This window comes from Hipposideros armiger, unplaced genomic scaffold, assembly GCF_001890085.2.
Source record: "Hipposideros armiger isolate ML-2016 unplaced genomic scaffold, ASM189008v1 scaffold_18, whole genome shotgun sequence".
NCBI lineage: Eukaryota > Metazoa > Chordata > Mammalia > Chiroptera > Hipposideridae > Hipposideros > Hipposideros armiger.
In genome coordinates this window covers 884,696-906,759 of record NW_017731368.1, presented here as the reverse complement: position 1 = coordinate 906,759, position 22,064 = coordinate 884,696, and the positions used below count along the sequence as shown (strand labels likewise).

The following is a 22,064-nucleotide window of genomic DNA, read 5'->3' as shown; positions in this document are numbered from 1 at the left end:
GTGGAAAAGCGCTGGGGAATCAGGGAAGGGATACAGACAAGTTGCTGTCCTTTTGTTCTTCATTCTAGTTGTGAAGGATGTCGCTTCACTGGCCCATGTTGGTATCATCATTGCGCTCTTCCTGGGTGAGGCAGATCGGTCTCCGGCCACTGGATGGCCACTCAAGGCAGCTCTTGGCAGCTCACGCTGGCTGCTGGCCACTCACACCTCCTGTCAGCCACTCACAGTATCTTATGGCAGCCCACTGCAGCTTCACTGCAGCCTACGCCGTCACCAGTGACTCACAACAGCCCAGCTCCAGGTCGAGGTATTGTTCATTATCTTAGCTGTAGAGGGCGCAGCGTCACTGTCCCTCATGTGGGATCCGAACCGGGGCCCTGCTGCTCAGAGCTGGCGTCCCAAGCCAGCTCTTAACCTACACGCCACTCGACCAGCCCCCAAAGAGTACTTTTGACTTAGGATAAACTTCCCCACAATGACATTTTTCACAGATTAAAATGTGGTATATGTTAAGCAACTTTAATGGCAATTGAAATGATGTGCTCTAGAAAATTGTTAGATGACCTAAAATGGCTCTGTTGGTAGTGGAAATGTAACATGTAAAGAGCTTGAATAAAGTAGACGTGTACAAATGGAAAGGGCAATGTCTCTAAATCTTTTCTTTCTTTTTTTTTAAACTATTGCACAGAAAAGAACACCAATCATAAGCATACTGTTCAGTGAATTTATCACTAATTGAATATACCTGTTATGTTAGTCAAAATACCATAGACTGGGTGGTTTAAAGAGTGGAAATTTCTCACAGTTCTGGAGACTAGAAAGTCCAAGATCAAGGTGTTGGTTTTTCTCTGAAGGCCCTCTTCCTGGTTTGAAGAAGGCTGCTTTCTTGCTGTATCCACACATGGCAGAGGGAAAGATCATCTCTCTTGTCTGTTAGGGCACTGATCTCATTCATGAAGTCTCCACCCCCACGATCTAATTACCTCCCAAAGGTCCCACCTCTAGATACCATCGCATTGGGGATTGGGGCTTCAACATATGAATTTAGGAGGTGGACAACACAAACATTCAGTCCATAGCACCTATGTAACCACCACCAGGTTAATAAACAGAATGCTGCTGTTTATGCGGAAGCCACTCCTGCCTCTCAGCCACTGTCCTTTCCACCCTTCCCTGATGCAGTCACTGTCCTAGTTCAAATACTGTAGAGTCCTTTGACTTGTTTTTGAGTCTTCTGTAGATGGCACCACACAGGATGCATTCTTCTACCTGACTATTATGCTTAGTTTTGTTTTTCTTTGTTGTTGTTTTTTGTTTTTGTTGTTTTTCTAGTGGAGCCATCCTGCCACCTGTTGGCAGCTCAGCTCGGGCCAGGACTCGAACCATTGTTGCTCAGAGCTCACACTCTTGAGAGAGCTCTTAACCAACTGAGCCACTTGGCTGGCCCAATGCTTAGTATTATTTTTGAAATTCATCTTGTGTATAACTGGGATGTGTTTGTTTCATTGTTGTACAGTCTTCCAGTTGAAGAATATATGTATTGGGCGAGTGGCGCATTGGTTAAGAACTGGCTTGGGATGCCAGAGGGCCCCGGTTCGGATCCCACATATGAGGGCCAGTGACACTGCCCTCCACAGCTAAGATGCTGAACAACAGCTCAACCTGGAGCTGGGCAGCCGTGAGTTGCTGGCGGCGGTGTAGGCTGCATCCCCTGCTGCAGTGGGTTGCCATGGGCTACCGTGTGTAGCCAGCAGCCAGCATGAGCGGCCAGCAGCCGCTGTGAGTGGCCGTCCAGAAGCCGGCGACTGATCTGCCTTGCCCGGGAAGAGCACAATGATGGTGCCAGCTTGAGCCAGTGAAGTGACGTCCTCCACAACTAGACTGAAGAACGTAAGGACAGCAACTTGTCTGTTCCCCTTCCCTCGATTCCCCAGCGCTGTTCCCCTCCCCCAATTCCCCAATAAAATCTTTCGAAAAAAGAATATATGTATCACGATTTATTCATTCCGCTGCTAAAGGACATGTAGTTTTTTTCCATTCGGGGCTATTTCAAAGTTGTTAGTTCTCTTGGTGAATTGCTGTGCTCATTTCTGTAAATGTGTGCCCATGAGTGGACTTGTTGGATTTGGTGTCTTTAGTCTTTACCTAGTAGTTTATGAACTTTTATTGATTGCTGCCTAGATACAGTCATTCAATAGCTATTGACCCCCCTACTACAGTAGTTCCTCTTATCTATAGTTTCGCTTTCTGCAGTTTCAGTAATACTTGGTCTGAGAATGTTACATGAAAAATTCCAGAAATAAACAACTCATAAGTTTTAAACTGTGTGCCATTCTGAGTAGTGCTGTCCTGCTCTTTCCCGCCCAGTACATGAATCATCCTTTTGTTCAGCATACCCACACTGTGTGTGCGCCCTGCCCGTTAGTCACTTTAGTAGCCATCTCAGTTATCAGATCCATTGTTGTGGTATCTTGGTGCTCGCGTTCACGTAACCCTTATTTTACCTAATAATGCCACATTCACATTACTTTTATTATAGTATATTGTAATTGTTCTATTTTATTGTTACTGTTAATCTCTTACTATGCCTAATTTATAAATTAAACTTCATCGTAGGTATGTATAGGAAAAAACATAGTTTGTAAAGGGTTCAGTACTGTCTGTGTTTTCAGGCATCCACTGGGGGTCTTGGAACGTATCTTTGCCGATAAGGGGGACTATCGTATGTTTATATGTCTGCCGGTGTATAGGTATTGGGGGTGCAATTGTAATTAAGACCACATTATTTTAAATTTAAATGTACAAGACTAATTAAATTAATAAGTAAAGTATAAGTAGACATTTGACTAATTTTATTCATAATCCTAAACGTTTATTCTTTCAAGATCAAATTGCTTTGCTGCCATCTTTTGGTTGGGAAAAATGGATGTTCCTTCTTAGTTAGAGCCCTCTAATTATATGGTCATTGGGAACCAGAGCTTTGGGGGAGAATTGGGGTGTGATAAGGAGGACGGAGTGTGGCAGTGGTATGCTCGGTTAGAGGAGAAAATGTTGGTGGCAGAGTGCCACAGGCTATGGGCGGGGGCAGGGTAAGTATGCCTGGGTATGGAGGGAAGAATGAAGTGAATTTCTTTGTTCTGGCAATAGTCTTCCAGCCCTGAAAGCTTTTGTTTTTGTTTCTTTGTATAATATTAATTGAAGTATAATCCACATACCATAAAACTCACCCTTTCAAAGTATACAATTTAGTGGGTTTTAGTATGTTCTCAAGGTTGTGCAACCATCACCACCACCATTTCCATCACCCTGAACATTTCCATCACCCCAAAAAGAAAGCCTGTACACATTATCAGTCACTCCCCATGTCCCTCCAACTCTTTCCCACCCCATGCTCTAAATGTCCACTAATCTACTTTCTGACTGTGTAGATTTGCCTGTTCGAGATGTTTCATTTAAATGTTATACACTTTTTTCGTGGCTGGCTTCTTTTACTTAGCATAATGTTTTCAAAGTTTATGCATGTTATACTCTGAATCAGTACTTCATTCTTTTTATGGTTGACTATTCCATTGTATGGATGTAACACATTTTCTTTAGTTGATGGACATTTGGTTGTTTGCATTTTTGGCTATTATGAATAATACTCATGAACATTCATGCATAAATTTTTGTGTGGACATATGTTTTCAATTGTCTTGGGTATATATCTAGAATTGAATCAGGTTTTTTCAAGAGCTTTCTCCAAATGGATAGCCTGTTAGGCCCATATTGGAATATTCACAGTTCCAGTGGGGATTTTGTTCTGTTTTGGATGCTTTGGGCATTCACATTGCCAGTTTGAATTCTCCCTTGGGCTGTGGAGGTTTATTTGACCAGATGCCTCAGGGCACTTGCTGCCCTAGACATGGATCAGTCTTTGTTATTTGGGTTTTGAGTATATCAGGATTTGCAGTTGACACTTGAACAGCTAATTTTCTTCTTTTTATTACTTGCAGGCTCTCAAAGTCAACCATTAAATGGCACATTTATTGTTTCTGCCTGTGCATCCGATAATGCTCACGTTGTCGAGTTCCTGGGGTAGTTTAGTTTAAAGGTATAGGGTAAAGCCTTTTTTTGTTTTCTTTTCTCTGCTGTGCTTTTCCTTTCTTTTCTTTGACCTGATTCCTGTGTGTTGTGAATCCAGAGCAATGCAGGATATGCTGGATTCCCTATGCAATGGAGGAGAGCCAGCTCAGAAACATGTTTGTGTTTGTTCCTATCAAGTTTCCAAGCTCAGCTGGACCTCTTTAAGGTCAGGGAACATTAGTTTGGGCCTCTTGCCTGGGAAAATGTTTCTCATGGCTCTTCTGAGTGATTGGGATGAAGGGGGCTCTCCATTGTCAGACATTTGCTTAAGTAGTTTCAAGATAGTACTGAGGCCCTGAGAAATATGGAATAAATAGCTAAACCAGACAAAGTGCCTAGGAAATGACTAGCAAAGATCTACGTACATTAAAGCAGTGTCACCAGATACGATTAGACATCTCTAGATTGAAAGGTCCATGAGAACAGGGACTGTTCCTTTTCTTTTCACTTTTTTTTCCTTCACTACCCAAATGGTTTAGAGCTGTACCTGGCAACATATGATGTACTAAACTTGTTAACTAGATTAATAAATGTTGAATAAAGTGGTTTCTGACGCTGTGTTCCGTCTTCATTAGCCCTTAGGAATCTTGTATGTTTCCGCGTAATGTAAAAAGCTCTAGTCCTCCCAGCCTGAGCAACCTCTCGACTTGCCAGATTCTGCTACTTCTAATATGTTTCTACCTTGTAATCTGCAATAGCAAATAGTAATATGCTATTTCTGTTCTGACAGAGATAGCCACATCTTGTTTTAGCTTCCAAAGCCCCGTCTGATTCTTGTCCTCATCTCCAGAAGTAATGAGAGGAATAACTTGGAAAGTGCAAGGTAGGTTGTCAAGGGCCTTGCATTTAGTCTTTAATTAGAGGATGTGGGGGAGCCACAAGAATGTGACAAATTAAAATGACACTGTAGGGAAACTCTTCTTTGGTAGTATATAGATTTGACTAGAGGGGAGAAACTACAGGGGGAAAGGTCCCTTAGGGTCTAGAGCAGTCATTGAGATGTGAGGAGATAATGGCTTCCATTAGGGGCAGGAAGCAGATGTGAAAGGAAAAAGTCAGGCGTGAAAGAGTTTGAAGAATCTCTAGGGTTTGGTAACACTGGATGTTGAACAGAGAGGCAAAAGAGGGGACAGATTCAAAGGCCACTCGGGTTAGAAGAATGGTAGTACCATGAACAGAAATAAAGCAGGTGAAAAGGGAAGGCATTTGGAAGGAAGTGATGAAGATGATTGTTTTGGATGTGTTGAGTGTGAGGTGACAGCAGGACCTTTAGGTAACCGTTAGCGATACAGGACTGGAACAACAAAAAATGAAGTTTTTCATTGTCATTTTTTTTATTATGAAATGCACATTTTTTAGAATTAGTTTCAGCTGTACAATACAGTGCAGTAGTTATACTTTTTACCCCTCGAAGTTCATTGTCATTTTTTATACCTCTTCTTCTACTTAACTAGTTTATTCTGCAGCCTTCTCTTTATTTCATAGTCTGTGTCTTTTGAGCAAAGTACCTACCTCTGCCTATCACCAATAATTTTCAAAAGCATCTATATCAATTAGGATTAGATTTGGTTGTGAGTGACAGAACACTAAAAATAATAGAGGCTTAAATGAGTTTATTTATTTCTCTCTAATGAGTACAAAGTGGCATTGAATCTATAGTTTTTTGCCTAAGAAGAAAAGAATGGTGGGTGGTTACCTCTCTAAATGGTGGTTGAACCAGTGGAGTTCAGAAGTCTAGCAGTTCTCTATTTTATTTATCTTTTCAGGGCACTGTTTCTGTAGAGAGTATGTCAGCAGGGTTCTCTGAAGTGTCTGGGCAAGGAAGGACATTGAAGCCAGGGAGCCTAACAGAGACAGTCTTAAGAGAGCTAAGGTTCTTGGGTGGGAGGTCATAGATAAAGAGCCAGGAGAAATCGCTTTCCAATGGTGAGGCCCAGAGAATAGCTGTTAGTTCTTTTGGGGGCGGGGGTTACCTGGGGAACAGCAAGCAGCCTTTGTGGTGGGCTCAGCAGTGTGGCCGAGGCAGTATGTGAGGACTTGTGGGCCTTATCTACTCTCTTAGCTGTCCCTGCCACCTCCCACCATCAGCTCTGTAAGAAAAAGAAATGAGAGAGAAATGGTTTGCTTCTGTTATTCAGTAAATACAGCAAAATCAGAAGCTTTACATTTTCCACACTGATGTTAGAAACTCCCTTCCCCTACAGGGACTCGATTTAGAGAGCATGCGCGTGTGTGGAATTCAGGTGCCACTGTTTCCAGAAGAAAAGAGCCAGGGAGCTAGAACAAGAATCATCTCAGAATATGAACGAGTGTTAATAGCGCTGCCATTCAACTACGTGGGGAAAGTGGTCCAAATTGCAATGGAAGGGTGCCCCTCTTTCCTCTGGTATAAAAACCTCTGCCCTGCATACCCCACAATTATTTTAAGGTTAACTGAGAAAATCGTTAGGAAAGAACAAGCAGTATCTTGTTTCTGCATCTGCTCTACTTTAGGAGCACTTTGATTTCATTACGATGTGATTGATACCAACTGAGAAATGAAAAAAATGAAATAAAATGAAGGTTATAGACACCTGAACTCTGAAGGGAATCCTGAGGATTATCAATAAGATATGTTCAAGCATAATCTTCTACTTCCACTAAGAATTCGATCGTATCTTTGTTGGGAAATACATATTTGATTAACAAGGGAAATCTTAACTAGACTGAGGTCCTTATACACATTGGATGAAATATTGCTCTGAAACATGCAAAGTTATAACGAACTGGAAGTTTCAAAAGTATTTGCGTTTTAGTGGTTCACAGGTGTTCAGTTATTCTAAGTACTAATATCTGGAGCTTGTCAGTTGTTTCTTTATAGTGAGATGTTTGTGGTGAAGGGATTTGCTGAATGCTTACCCGCCTGGCAGTCTCAATCCGTCTGGTAGAGCCTCATCTTCTCAAAGGAGAGAAAAGACTGGGCTGTTTTGGTTATTCACTTATTTGTCTCTCACTTATTTATGTGTGTGTGTATATTTTACCTCTTTGTTTTTTACTGAAGTGACTCTTAGAGTGGGAGAGTCCTGTGGATCCTTGGGTAGACAAGTCTGTCTTCCAAAGTCTTCCTGTACCTAAGTTAATGAAATTACCTCTCAGAACTGCAGATCATTGATATTCTTTTATAATGGCAAGAAACATTTTCTGGAGGAACTGGGATCTTACTTTAAAATACACAAAGACTAGCAGGGAGCGGTGGTGGAGTGGGTGGAATATACTTTCGGCGCCAGATGCCTTTGAAATAATCGAGTCACTGTGTGTCAGTGCCTGGTCTAGAGTGCACTGTGTTCCTGGAACAGAGTTCATCTTGACACCCTGACTTTGGCCAACTCTGAGCCTGGTGGGTGGGGCTCAGTGAAACAGGCCAGCCATATTGCTTCCAAGAACACAAATAAGGTTTTAGCAAGAGGCTGGCTGTGTCCTCTTAGGAAATGACAGATAAACTGGTCAGATAGTGAAAAATGTTATTAAGGAGGATTTTAGAAAACGTTTTTGTTGTGCTTTTGTGCTTTCACCTGGACAAGAAAAGGTATCTCAAGGATAAGTAGTAGTCAAGAAGGCAGTGTCTTCTTGCCCATCAACCTTAAATTGGACCCTGAAGTAGGATTCTGTTTCCAGTGTAGATTCTATCAGGGCCTTATGTCCTGGCTGCTTAGAGGGATTGGAGGTCAGTGGACAGAGCCACAGAGTCACCAAGCATCCTGTGTTCTCCCTTCAGGATTTTTGGCCTGTACTCCCTCCATTCCTGTCTCTCCTCCTTTCCTCTTTCTGTTTCATTTTTTATTTGGCCTTTGGGAATACTGAATTTTACAAAACATTTGAGCTATAACATATCCTTGTACCAGAAAGAATGAGCTTGGTTGCTTTGCAAATGATTTATATAAAAACTACCCTGATACTAAGAGGAATGACACACATCTGTTTTAAACCTGTTGTTTTGTTCCTCTTGCTTTTTTTTCCCTGCAGGTCCATTTGATTGTCATGCTTATTGAAACTCCTGGTAGTAGCTACTTACTAGCAGCCCTCTTTGTCTTTGGTACAGCACCTAAAGTAATTGTAGGTGCTCTTTTTAGAGAGACCACCATAAAGACCACCTTGAGCAGGCCAGTTTGGGAGATTGGCAACACTATCAAGAAGCAGGGTCTTTATGGTGGTCTTTAAACTCTCTATGGGTCCATTGCTTTGTGAACTTCTTTAGACTTGACCTTGTACATCTTTTTATCAGAAGCCACCACTTTGGTGTCGCAAGTATTTTGAGTTGTCTGACTCCCTGGAAGTTTAAAAACAAAATAAGCAATATGGTGGAAAGGAAACCTGACTTTTAGTCCCCTGTATGTTGCTAACTAGCTCTGTAATCGTTGCTAGGCTGCTCCATGTATCTCAGCCACACTTTCCCATGTGGAAATAGGTTTTGTATATGCCCTACTGGTGAGGATTGAGTGAGACGACATTTGTGAAGAATGCCTTTGTACACTGTAATTGCTTTGTGGATAAACAATACTATCTCTGATAAACAGTACCGGTTCTCAGCCACCAGTAGCCTGATTCTCCCATACTGTGTTTGGAAGAAGCACAGACCTGTGAAGAGGGATTGCTGATTTTTCAGTGAGAGTTGTGTGCACGAGACTCACATACTTTTCTCACCTTTTGATTCTGTCTGCCTCTCTTTCTCCATGCTTTAATGAGATGATCTGTTACGTCACACAGCAGCTGTAGTCTCAGTACCGAGTTTACCTGTGACTGTGCTTGTGTTGGTGATCTTCAACAGAGGCAAAGCTCCTGGCCAGAAATGTTCTGCTCACTTTCTCTGTACCTGCCCAGCACCTTAAGAATCTTTGGGCTTAGTGATGAGGCAGTTGGAGCATAGTGTAGAGTGTCAACTTTCTGACCAAAGTCCTTCTCACAGGTTGACTGACAGTCACAAAATGGAACTATGAAGTCTCCAAGAGCAGCTGCTGAGAAAGGGAAATGGAAACGTGCTAGTTGAGTTCAGCAGCCCTCAGCCCTCAAACCTAGAGTATGCTCCTCTAGTGTCTCAGGGGAAGAGGAAGGACTTGCTTTGCTGTACACGAGGGCAATTGTCTCTAGCTTTTTGCAGCTTCACATTAAGACCCCTTGAAAGATGTACTTAGGAACACCTGTATGTGACTGTCATGTGAGGGCTTTGGGCTTGAGAGGATTTTAGCAGGTTTTCATCTGATTTAAACCTAATCCAACACTACTGAGAAAGGAGGTATCTTTGGTTTTACTTTGAAATATACAGTGCCTCTCTAGGAGCCAGACCTGGTTAATCAGACTTGTGGTCTTCATGGTACCTTTACTTTAATAACTTAATAAATGACTCAATGATTCAAATGGTGAATTAAAATTGTAATGTGTGAAGATGGTAGATGATAGACAAAAGTGGACAACCAAAAAGTGATGAAATCATCCTACCCATTTATTAATCCAGCTCCGCACAGGTCGCTTCCCTAGGAGACACTGGCAGATCTCTGCTCTGTGAAATCTGAAGAAAGGGCATTGCTGGGATAGGGAGGGTGTACTGTATGTCATGCCCATGTGTGGGATGCCTGGGCATGGTAGCTGCTGGGGAATAAAGTCATAGATGAACCTGGTTGTTCTCATTCAGGTTGTTTCTGTGCTGTTTATTCTTATTCAATAGTGATGTTAAAACCATTTCATATTCTTTAGCAGTGGTCTCTGGCAGCCTTCTGTCTAGCCGTGTGCAGGTCGGAAAGAAAGGGCCGCCTTAGTGTAAGGGACTCTGAGGAATAAGAAATCATTGTCTTTGTAATACATGAGGTAAAGGTAATCTTCTCAAGTTGATATGCCGGTGGGTACGTCTGGCAGATTTCCCTACCTCAACAGAAAGTCACCCACAGCTCCTGGAACTGCGGATTTGTTACTTGAGAAGTATCAAGTGCACCTTGCCTTCACAATTCCTGAGTCTGCTGATGCCTCCAAGTGGTGAAATCAGAGTTTGCAATTGACTGTGTCACAGTAGTGCCTTGGTGGCACTGTTCATTGTTCAAATGTCAACCCACACATTATTACGGGCTGGGTTTACGAGGTGTGATAAAAAATTATGGTAAATGCTTAAATTTTAAAAATTTTATTACAGTAAAAGACACATTGCCATTAATCCCTCTCAGAATAGTCCCCCTTGCTTCAAACATACTTTTCCCTTCATTCTTGCCACTTTCTGAAGCAGTTCTGGAAGTCCTCTTCCGTGAGTGCCTTCAGTTGTGCTGTCGTGGCTGCCTTGATGTCCTGAATCAATTCAAAACGTTTACCTTCCATGGTCATTTTGACTTTGGGGAAGAGGCAGAAGTCGCAGAAAGACACACTGTAATGTTTTTATTTGACAGAAATTGCTGTACCAGAAGCGATGTGTGACACAGAGTATTGTCATGATGGAGGATGAAACCGTTTGCTCATTTCATGTTAACGCGTTGTTTGTGATCCATGATTTACATCACACTTTAAAACACACCTTCTCTCAACCGTTGCCCACACCCAGCTGACTGCACCGGACAAGTTGAAACTTGTCACACACTGTTACTAAGGTTCGATGCGCCGCTTCCTGTATTGAAGATCCCTGCCTTTCCATTGAATGGCACTTGGTAGCAGCATTCACCGTATTTTTTTATCACACCACCTCCGATGTACTCTATGACAGCAGTACCCCTTCCAGAGTCACATTGTGCAAGCATGCCAGTCTTCAGGGATGGCTGGATCCATTCAGTCTTTGGTTCACAAGCACTTACTAAGTTCCTTTTCTGTACCAAGTACTGGACTTGGTACTGATAATAAAAGGTCAGCAAGCTTTAGCCTAGCCACTGAGATTTGGCCCAGCAATTGACACCTAACACTCAAGTGCTCTCGTAAAGCTGCAGGTTCTGAGCACAGTGACCGTTCCCTTTGAAAGCATGATCTTTCAGTAGGTTGAAATGAACTGTGAAATATTACTACATGACAAACAAGTGGGATGAAGTGAATGACTGTTGACCCTGTCTAGTCTCGCCTACTGGAGCCGGTCCTCGTCTGGCACTTAAGGCTAGAAATACATTTACTGAGCCTTCACTGTATTACATGCCAAGCTCTTGTATGTGTTAATTTACTGAATCGTCATAACCACCTTATGAAGTAGGTTCTGTCATCCCTACTTAACAGATGAGGATACTGAAGTGCAAAGAAGTTAAGGACCTTGCTGAAGGTCATGGAGTGGAGGCAGGATTCAAATTTAGGGAATATGCCCAGAGTCCTATATTTTTAAATGATGTGATCTACTGCCTCTGGGTAGCAGGATACCACCTGGAGGGTAGAGCTTGCTACGATGTTCTTCCCCTGACCCTCCCTGCCTGCAGAGCTCTTCTCTTTCTGGATTGGCTCCTCCCCCTAATACTGAGCAGGAGTTGGATGCGGCAGGAGTGCCTACTCAATGGTCCCAGATGTGAATCTGGCTCTGCCTTGCACCAGCTGGGTGACCTGGCTTCTCTGACATGTTTCCTCGTCTGTAAAGTGGAGATGATAATCATTTAGGGGATGAAATACAGTAACATGCTTAACAGTTTCTGGCTCTGAGTAAGCACTTAATAAATGTTAGCAAATTTTTATTATCGTCCTCTGACCTTGAGAACGAGCCAGGAAACAATTTCTCAGAAACCAGATTCTAGGAGCTAGGTAGGCAGGCAGTTTCCCTTTGGTTTTTGACAAGACAATAATTTTATTCTGTGTATTTCTCTTGACTCTTTTGGTGTGAAAAGCAGAGAGGTAAAGCATTATTTGACAGATGTATGGATTCAAGCAAGAAACTGAGGTCCAATTGCAAAGAAATGCCTTGTATAACTCAGAGCCCTGTCTGAGGAGACACAGAGGAGCCTAGAGGGCGGAGGAGGAACAGCGCAGGGGCTAGTTCCAGAGTCGCATCCTCGGTTAGTTCATTTACAAGTGTGGGCGAGGGTCCCTTCTCAGTAGGCAGAGAGATTTTTCCTCTGCTTTAACACGTATCTGCTGGTTAGTGTTTATTAAACAAAACTTACTTTTTCTTGATGTGAAATAGCATTTGTGACTTGTCCAAAATGCAGTCAGAAGAGTTCTATAACTGCAGGCTTATTAAACCCCTTTCCCCACCCGTTCCTGTGCCAGACTTTCCCAAAGTGCTTATTTGCCAGTCGTTGGTTCTCAGGTCACGTGGCTGGCTCACTCTGTAGGCTCCAAGCCAGAGTGATGATGCTGCCACCACCGCAACCGCCACCACCACCACTGCTGCCACCACCAGCCATTCAGTTTCCTGATATAAGGATGTGACCTGCCATGGAGCTTTCACCTTCCTCCTTTCTTCCTGCCTCCGGTGTTGCACCTCTTCCTCCTGGTGCTTTTGCCATGCAGCCAGCATTCCAAAGAAAGTTTTCAGGCACCAAAATTAAGAGCCCTTACTACTTCTCCAAGGAGATTTGAGTTAGCCATGGAAAAGAAGATAACTGAGAGGGCTCCTGTGCGTGCCTCTGTGCTGCAGAAGGAAGAGTTTGCTTCTGAATAGAGTGCTAGCTCCCAAGCCAGGTGGGGAACTTGCTGGGGCTCATATGAGTGCACTACCTGACCTCTGGAGGAGTAGACTGGGCCTAACCTGCCCAAAGACAGCGTCCCGACCCACAGGAGCCAAGGCCGAAGACTGATTCATCTCTCACTCCCTTTTTCTAAGCTTAAGCTTGCTCTCCCATCCTGCCCCAAGCCTGGGGCTTAAAGCAGCCATTTCCTTGTGTTGATGAATAAGCTCACTCTTTGTAAAATGTTTCAGCTTGGGGACTGGAAAGGCTCTTTGTGCCTTCCTGTCTCTGTTTCTCTGAGGGTTGATGTTGATGGCTTCTCTCTTTGTCTTCACAGGGAACTCTAATGATCCATGACAAAGAGGTCACCCTCGAGTATGTACCAAACCTGGATTTTTGGTGTTGCAAACGGGTAAGTGCCAAGAATTCCTTTGTTTAGAAGTAGGGACCTGGCATCACAGCTCCTCCATGATTCCCGGAATGCTACCTGCGCATGTATTGAAGAATAACAGTCCCTTGCTTTATAACCTCTCCCCGGTTACCTTTCCTGGGGGTGATTACAGGGGAATTAGAGTTTGGAAAGGTAGATTTAGAGAGGCTGGTTCTGTGGGAGGTGTATATTTCTTGGATATTTTGTGGTTTCCAAGGATATGAAACTTCAGGTACTGTGGCATTTTACCTCTGTTAAACTCCATATTCTTGTGGAATGGTGTATTAACAGATTTTAGACTGTATTTATTAAAAGTCTGGTTTAATTGCAGTTGAGCATGAAAATATAATTTGTCATTTTTTATTGCTACTATTTAGTTTCAAAAATAATTATGAAGAATTTATAAAGTTTCTGAGCCATGATTCATTAAAAGTATTATAGACTTTAATAAAAGTCAGTAAAAACCAGCTTGACATTTTATTAATCTCAGTGAGATATAATTTGTATAGCTGTGATTATCATTATCAAAGCACTTATATTTCATGGTGTTTACTATTCCCTTAAGGTGCTAATTTAGGAAAACATTTACCTTTTTAAAAAATTGTAGTGAAATACACAGAACATCAAATTTACCATTTTAACTTTTTTTTTAAAGATTTTTATTGGGGAATTGGGGGAAGGAGAACAGACAAGTTGCTGTCCTTTTGTTCTTCAGTCTAGTTGTGGAGGACGTTGCTTCACTGGCCCAAGTTGGCACCATCATTGCGCTCTTCCCAGGCGAGGCAGATCAGTCGCCAGCTTCTGGACGGCCGCTCACAGCGGCTGCTGGCTACACACGGTAGCCCATGGCAACCCACTGCAGCAGGGGCTGCAGCCTTCACTGTCGCCGGCGACTCACGGCAGCCCAGCTCCAGGTTGAGCTGTTGTTCAGCATCTTAGCTGTAGAGGGCAGTGTCACTGGCTCTCATATGTGGGATCCAAACCGGGGCCCACTGGCGTCCCAAGCCAGCTCTTAACCAACGCGCCACTCGGCCGGCCCTTAACTTTTTAAAAGCATGTACTTCAGTGGCATTAAGTACACTCACAATGTTGCACAACCATCAACATTGTCTATTTTAGAACTTTTTTGTCACCCCAGAAGGAAACCTTGCGTCTATTTAACAGTCACTCCCCATTCCCCTTTCCTTTAATTCCTGGAAACCACTAACCTTCTTTCTATTTCTGGAAATTGTATATAAGTGGAATCATACAGTATATGAATTTTGTGTCTGCCTTCTTTCACTTAGCATGTTTTCAAGGTTCATCCTTGTAGCATGTACTTCATTTTTATGGCCGAATAATACTATGTAACTATACCACATGTTGTTTATCCATTCATCAGTTGATGGACACTTGGGTTGTTTCCACTCCTTGGCTATTGTGAATAAGACTGCTATGGATATTCATGTCCAAGCTTTTGTTTGAACACCTGTTTTCAGTTCTTTTGGGTATATAACCAAGAGTGAAATTGTTGGGTCATGTGATACTTTTGTTTTAACTCTGAGGAATCACCAAACTGTTTTCCACAGACAGTAGCTGCTCCATTTTACATTCCCACCAGCAATGTATGAGGGTTCCAACTTCACTTCTTTGCCAACATTTGTTATTTTCCATTTTTTTATAATAGCCATCCTAGTAGGTGTGAAATAATAATGTTATTGGGGTTTTGATTTGCATTTCCCTAACAACTAGTGATGGTGAGCATCTTTATGTGCTTGTTGCCTGTTGTGTATTTTCTTTGGAGAAATGTTTATTCAAGTCCTTTGCCTGCGTCTATATATTTGAATGCCCCGTCCTTGGCCGGCCGAGTGGCTCAGTTGGTTAACAGCTCGCTCAAGAGTGCGAGCTCTGAGCAACAGGGTCGCCGGTTCAATTCCCGGCCCAAGCTGAGCTGCTGCTGAGCTGACAACAGGTGGTAGGATGACTCAGTTAAAATAAATAAATAAGTAAATGCCCTGTCCTCAATGTGTTAAAAAACATTCATAACAGTATTATTCACAATAGGCAAAAAGTGGAGACATCCCAAGGGTCCATCATCTGATGAATGGATAAACAAGATGTGGTTTAGCCATACAATAGAATGATATTTGGCAATAAAAAGAAATGAAGTACTGATACATGCTACAACATGGATGAACCTCGAATAAACTATGCCAGACACAAAAGATCATATATTGCACAATTTCATGGAACTAGAGGTGTGAACGGGAAATGAGCCTACTAGGTTTTTTTTTTGGATGATGAAAATGTTCTAAAGTTAGATTGTGATGATTGCTGCACTGTACATACAGTAGAAATTTAATCGCACACCAAAACAGGTGAATGTTAACGGTATTTAAATTGTACCTACTGAGGTTAGGATCCTGGCTCTGCCACTTACAGCTCTGCTATAATAACAAGTACCCCCAAATCCTAGTGACTTAAAACAACAAACATATTCTTCACTTACAGTATATGTCAGGGGCTGTGGGTCATTGCTAACAGCTCTGCTTCATTGCTTCTCATTCTGGGACCCAGGTACAAGGAGCAGTCTTGAGGTGAGGCAGGTACTCCTGGCTAAGGAGAAAAACAGGAGGCTCATTCACACAAGCAATGGCTCTTAAAGCTTCTGCCAGACGTGTTTTGTTTTTTCTTTTTTTGTCAGACCTTTGTAGGTCACGTGCACTCACAGTCCATTGGCCAAAGCTAGACACATGGCCAAGGATGACAGTGGAGAGGGGAAGTGCACTCACCCTACAGGGAAGCACCAGTCACTTGACAATGGGCAGGCTGTGTGTATGGTCTGTTTACAGAGAAGGGAACAATGAAATAATCAGCTATAATGACCTTACCCAAGTTACTTAACCTCTCCAGGTCTCAGTTTCATCATCTACAAAATGGAGAGATGATAGTTGTCTGGATCAGTAAGTGACGACATGTGAAGTAGGCCTGGAATGTGACATGTGCTGTTTAATCATTAGCCACCACTGCTGCTGCTGTTACTGCCCTTGCCTGTCTTCCATCTGGCATACTCTTACTCACCCTACAAGGCGCTTCTCAAATAGCATCCTCTTCATGGGTCCTGCTCTTTGATTTCCTGCCAGTCAACACTGTGCCCTCATAGCGCTTGAAAGCTCATTGGCAGGAGTTTAGGGAGCTGGACAACATGCTTGCCTTTTGTTCATAGGTTCAGATAAGGAGAACCACATTCACATTGCAAAGTGTTTCTTTGCTGTTCCTTTTCTTTTTTTTAAGATTTTTTATTGGGGAAGGGGAACAGCCAAGTTGTTGTCCCTCAGTCTTAGTTGTGGAGGGCGCAGCTAGCTCAGCTCCAAGTCCAGTCGCCATCCAGCCGCCCATAGGCAGCTCATGGCAGCTCAGCTCAAGGTGCTGTGTTCAGTCTTAGTTGTGGGTGGGCATAGCCCACCATCCCATGCAGGAGTCGAACTGGCAGCCTTGTTAGGAACATGTGCTCTCACCAGCTGAGCCATCCTGCCACGTGTTGGCAGCTCAGCGGAAACTCAGCTGGGGCGCATGTCACTGGCCCATGTGGGAATTAAACCGGTGACCCTGTTGCTCAGAGCTCGCTCTTAACCAACTGAGCCACTTGGCCAGCTCCTGTTCCTTTTCCTTTTAACATCCTCAAAATAGCTGCCAGAATGCACGACCTATATACCATATTTTGCACCATGTATAATGTGCTCCTGTGTATAATGCACACCCCCGTTTTTGGCCCAAACTTTCAGGGGAAAAAAAACTTTGCTTTAAATTTTTTTTTTAAAGATTTTATTGGGGAATTGAGGGACGGGAACAGCGCTGGGAAATCGGGGAAAGGGGAACAGACAAGCTACTGTCCGTTGGTTCTTCAATCTAGTTGTGGAGGACGTTGCTTAACTGGTCTGTGTTGGTATTATCATTGCGCTCTACCCGGGTGAGGCAGATCGGTTGCCGGCCTCTGGACGGCCACTCATGGCGGCTCTTGGCAGCTCACACCGGCTGCCGGCTGCTCACGCTGGCTGCTGGCCCCACACGGTAGCTTATGGCAACTCAATACAGCAGGGGCTGCAGCCTTCACTGTCACCGGTGACTCACGGCAGCCCAGCTCCAGGTCGAGCTGTTGTTCACCATCTTAGCTGTAGAGGGCAGTGTCAATGGCCCTCATGTGGGATCTGAACCGGGGCCCTGATGCTCAGAGCTGGCATCCCAAGCCAACTTCTAACCAATGCACCACTTGGCCTGCCTTGCTTTAATTTTTTTAATTCAAATGTTTATTTGTTTACATTTAGGTTCTTGTTTTTTGTATTATAAAGGAATTTTAGCATTTATTTTTTAATATATTATGGTACAAGAAATTTTATGTAACAAATAATTACAAGACACAAGAACATATACAAGGTACAAGAAATTTTATGTACTGGTAACAAATTTACGATATTTATGCATCATAGAAGGTTAAGAACTCTTCCTCGTTGAAAGTTTGTCAAAAGTTCAACAAAACCAATTATCTGATTCTAGGCTATTGTTTTGCATACATATATTATTATTATTGATTTCTAGAGTTACACTTTTAACTCACAAGCATAAATAAAAGAATTAAAAACATTTATATAGATAAGGAATTATGCCATGTATAATGTGCATTCTTATTTTCCCTCAAAAATTTGGCCCAAAAAGTGCCCATTATACATGGCAAATTATGGTATCTTCCTCCTCCTTCCTTGCCCTTTTTTTTTAATCAGTGTTTGAGAAAGGAATTCATAATTCTTAATTCCATCCAAGTCTGAAAGGGGTTTTCATAACCAGTTCATCATAAATTTTGGGTACAGACTGAGTGGTAATAGCTTTGGAGCAGTAGTATCCATAAACCATTTTAACAGTCCAGTTTTCCTGGTTAAGTTTATTTCCTATAGGAATTCTTATCCAGGACAAAGGCCTTTGGGACTGCTCCAAAGTCCAGATGCCCCATTAGAAGGCAGCTCTGAAACAGCAGCATAGCAGAGCTGTCTGCAAACTCTGATGGGTTTAGGGACATCAGAGTCCCTTGGCTTTTAGATGACCTGGGATATTGCTTATGTCTTTCATTTTTAGCAGGTGTTACTGTGTCGGATATATATAAGGTTCTAAAAAAAGGTTTTGGTTGAATTGAATTCTTTCTCTTGCAGTGTAAGACCAGCACTGGTGGACACAGATCCTCATGTTCATTCTGCAAGTGCCCAAGGGAAGGTGAGTGGCAGTAGAGGTGGTGGTGGTGGTTTTTGTTTTGTGCATGGAGCAAAACAAATTTCGTGCTTTCCTTGGCTTTAGAGTAGTCATCCCTAAATATAAATTGATCAGTAAAGTTCTTCTTTTTTTTTTTTTAATTAGTTTCAGGTGTACAGAACAATGCAATAGTTATCCGTTTCACCCCTCACAAAGTAACAACCCCCCTCCCATCCCCGATATCATACTTGTCTATTACAGATCAGTAAAGTTCTTAAAAGTGCATTGTGATATTTAACTTCGTGACCTATTAGTAAATGGCTTTGGATCTCAGTCCCACCAGGGGAAAGACATGGGTTGCAGGATCCTCAGACCGAGGTGGCTAAATGGGCAGCTGAGCAGAGGTCAGTAGTATTGTGATTAGAATGCATTTAAGAATGTTAGGAGGGGAAGAGTCTACATAGCATTAGTCCATGTGACTCTCCCACCCCACCCCCCATTTCTTTGAAATTACTGGGAATCATTTGCTATCGATATTATTTTCTCATTTACACTCTATATAAACATTTCAGGATTTTCAACAGAAAAAACATTTGTTAAAGTAACGGTAAAAATATAAACAAGAGAATATCATCAGGATTGAGGGTGTATGTTATTTTTATAGAGGAATAAACCTATCAGGCTTCTTAGTCACTTGACTCTAAATTTCTCCAGAGAACCTGTAAGTAGACAACCTTAAAGAGACCATCAGAGGCATCTGTTACAGTCCTGTAGCATTGACTGTCGTGTCCATGTTTCTGATATCATCCCTTAGGAAAGCTAGGGCATGACCATAAAATACAGTTCAGTGCAGGACCAGGTAGCCTTCTAAACAGCTGAACTGTTCCACGGTTAGAACGTAGGATGCCTACAAAGAGTTTCTTAGCTGGGCTTTTGGCCTGTAGTGGAGATTCTACTCTCTAACGAAGGCTGTGAAACAGGTGTTCTGAAAATCTGTGGGGAAGGCCCTGTGTGCTCTAGAGACCAAACCAAAATGTGGGAAGGTGACTAAATAACTGAGGGGTTTAGCTTGTTGTATTACTTCAGATTACGCAAAATTGTGTTTTTTCCCTCAAGAAAGACTTCTTTCTCAGTCTGTTCTAACAGATAAGTAGATGGTTTATAAAACCCTTGGGCACCTTACCAATAAGATGGCTGAGACAACTTGAACCTGGAAACACATAACATAGGTGCTTACTAGTTGCCTGTTGCTGCTGTTAATCTCTACATTGCTCCCATAGACTATCTCTTTGTGAGCCCCATGGCTTCCTGTGAACCCTCCAGGAATGAATTATTGCAAAAATATGCCCCTAATTAACTGAACAGATTATCCTCCTCTAGAGAGAGATTTGCACTGAATCATTTATATTTTGAAGGACATTTGCCCATTATAATTGTTTTCCTATGAATGAGCTGTATGCAGATAGAGCTGTTCTCTTAGCTTCGCTGGAGGAGACAGGGTCTGTGGTCTTACAGAGTTTGAGACATATGTCTCAGTACCATAACCCTGGAAGAAGCAAGGCTCCTAGACATATATGTCTGGGATATATGCTTTGACCAAACTTCTTGCAAGGGCCATATCTTTGGTAATTGTATTCCCAAATCTGTTCTTATCAAATTGGTTATAATAGTCAGGTCCAGAGTCTCCTGAAGGATTTATTGTATTTATGTGTTTGGGAAGTGATAGAAAACTCCTAACGGTAAATTTTTTAAATACGCAGATAGTTTTCTTCTGTGAACTGTTTCATGTGTTTTCTCATTAGCTTTGCTTAAAGTCTATCGGGATTTTTTTGTTGGTGTGTCTGAGGCTATTAAAAGCATTCCAGTATCAGTGTTTGATGGCAGATAAGGAAGAATCACAGCAGTAGTGTTTTTTAGATAAAACTTGCTGGAGAGTCTTTCTGTTTCTGTTTCTCTAGTGACAGAGGCCAAACAAGAATTAATAACCTACCCTCAGCCTCAGAAAACATCCATACCAGCACCATCAGAAAAACAACCCAACCAGCCCCCAAGGTCCACTGATAAGGAACCTGAGTCCAGGAAGCGGGAAGAAGGACAAGAACCACGCTTGGGACATCAGAAGAGAGAAGCAGAAAGGTATCCACCTCCTCGAAGGGAAGGGCTCCCTTTCCGAAGAGACCGAGAGAAGGAGCCGTGGTCTGGGGAGACACGCCAGGATGAGGAAAGCAAAAGTAAGTGGCTTGTCAAGGCAAGTAACAGACTGGGACCACCATGGTTGGGGCATACATGGCTCATGTTGTGGCTAGGGACTAGCTGCTTCCCACACCCTAGTAAAACTGCTCGGCCTGATTGTTGAGGCTTCTGCTTTCTGCCGGCCTTTCTGCGCTCGTGGAAGGAACCCTCATCCTCCAAATAGCAAGTTGCTATTCAAATGCAGCAGAGGCATAATTTTCGATTTCTGAGTATTGGTGAAGAAAAGTATGAAGTATTTATTTATTTATTTATTTATTTATTTATTTATTTATTTTTAAATTGAAATTTATTGGGGTGACAATGGTTAGTAAAATTACATAGGTTTCAAGTGTACAATTCAGTAATGCATCAACTATATATCACGTTGTGTGTTCACCACCCAGAGTCAGTTCTCCTCCCATCACCATATAGAAATAGGTATTTGACTAGCATTTTGTTATAGAACCAGCCTTGCCAGAGCAGGTAGCCTCTGTAATCATTGCAGTAAAAAAAAAAAAGACAGGCTCCAAGTAGTTAAAAAATTAACCTTTCTCTCTTTCCTTGCTTCCCTGCCATTTGTGCTTGGTTTGTTCAGCAATCATGCTCAAACGCATCTACCGATCCACACCCCCTGAGGTGATCGTGGAAGTGCTGGAGCCCTATGTCCGCCTTACCACTGCCAACGTCCGGATTATCAAGAACAGAACTGGCCCCATGGGCCACACTTATGGCTTCATTGACCTCGACTCCCACGCAGTGAGTTTCCCCCACCTTGCAGTAGCCTAGGGACAGCTGGCTATAGAAACCTCAAGAAGGTCTGAAGGACTTCTTTATCATTGGAGTTCTCATGTGCTACCTAGTACCATAACAACCCCTCTTGTTCTTTTCTTTGGGCTTCATGCTCATTCAGGTGAAGTGACTGCCCTTGAAACTTAGAACTTTGAGTGGTTTTCCAGATCCACTTTTGTTTTGTGGCATGTACAATCTCCAATTAAAATAAAGGGAGAACTTAGTCACTTGTGAAGAATTTGAGTGCTGAAACTTTCAACAGTTTAATGAATTTTCTGATTTCTCAAACTTGTTTTGCACGACCACAGGCGGTCTTATATTTGGTAACAGGACACTTCCTCTCTTTTCTCTGAGTGTTGCTTTAATAAATTCTTACAGCTTGAATTTTTAGTTGTGGGGCCCTTTTCTACGGAAGTAACATGAGGATATAATGAAAATCATTGGTATTTCTTAGGTTTCATGCTCAAAAATCACAAGGGATTTTGTGAACTGGATCTGACGCGAGGATAGTTGCAGACTAAAAGAAGGGGATTTGAATTTCTGAAATTTATACCAGAAACTGACCAAAAACAAAATCATGAGTCTAAGTTGATTATCCTGTCTTCTCTTCTGAAGCAAACCTTAAATCTCTGTAATTCAGAAAAAGGGGTACTTAACAAAATAAGATGTTTTCCAATTAAAAAAAA

At 42.4% G+C, this 22,064-nt stretch overlaps 1 protein-coding gene across 6 annotated transcripts in view; it reads left to right on the top strand.

Moving 5' to 3' along the window:
- The window catches only part of RBM6 (RNA binding motif protein 6), an 87,533-nt gene that overhangs the window by 53,218 nt on the left and 12,251 nt on the right, over positions 1-22,064 (top strand). For 5 of the 6 annotated variants that reach the window (XM_019631505.1, XM_019631480.1, XM_019631496.1 and 2 more), the window contains 4 exons: positions 13,048-13,122; positions 18,321-18,381; positions 20,316-20,588; positions 21,185-21,345. In XM_019631505.1, coding sequence (XP_019487050.1) covers positions 13,057-13,122; positions 18,321-18,381; positions 20,316-20,588; positions 21,185-21,345 — 561 coding nt within the window. In that variant the 5' untranslated portion in view covers positions 13,048-13,056. Of the gene's footprint in view, positions 1-10,838; positions 12,096-13,047; positions 13,123-18,320; positions 18,382-20,315; positions 20,589-21,184; positions 21,346-22,064 lie in introns of those variants that run through there. The other variant, XM_019631525.1, reaches the window with a different exon arrangement.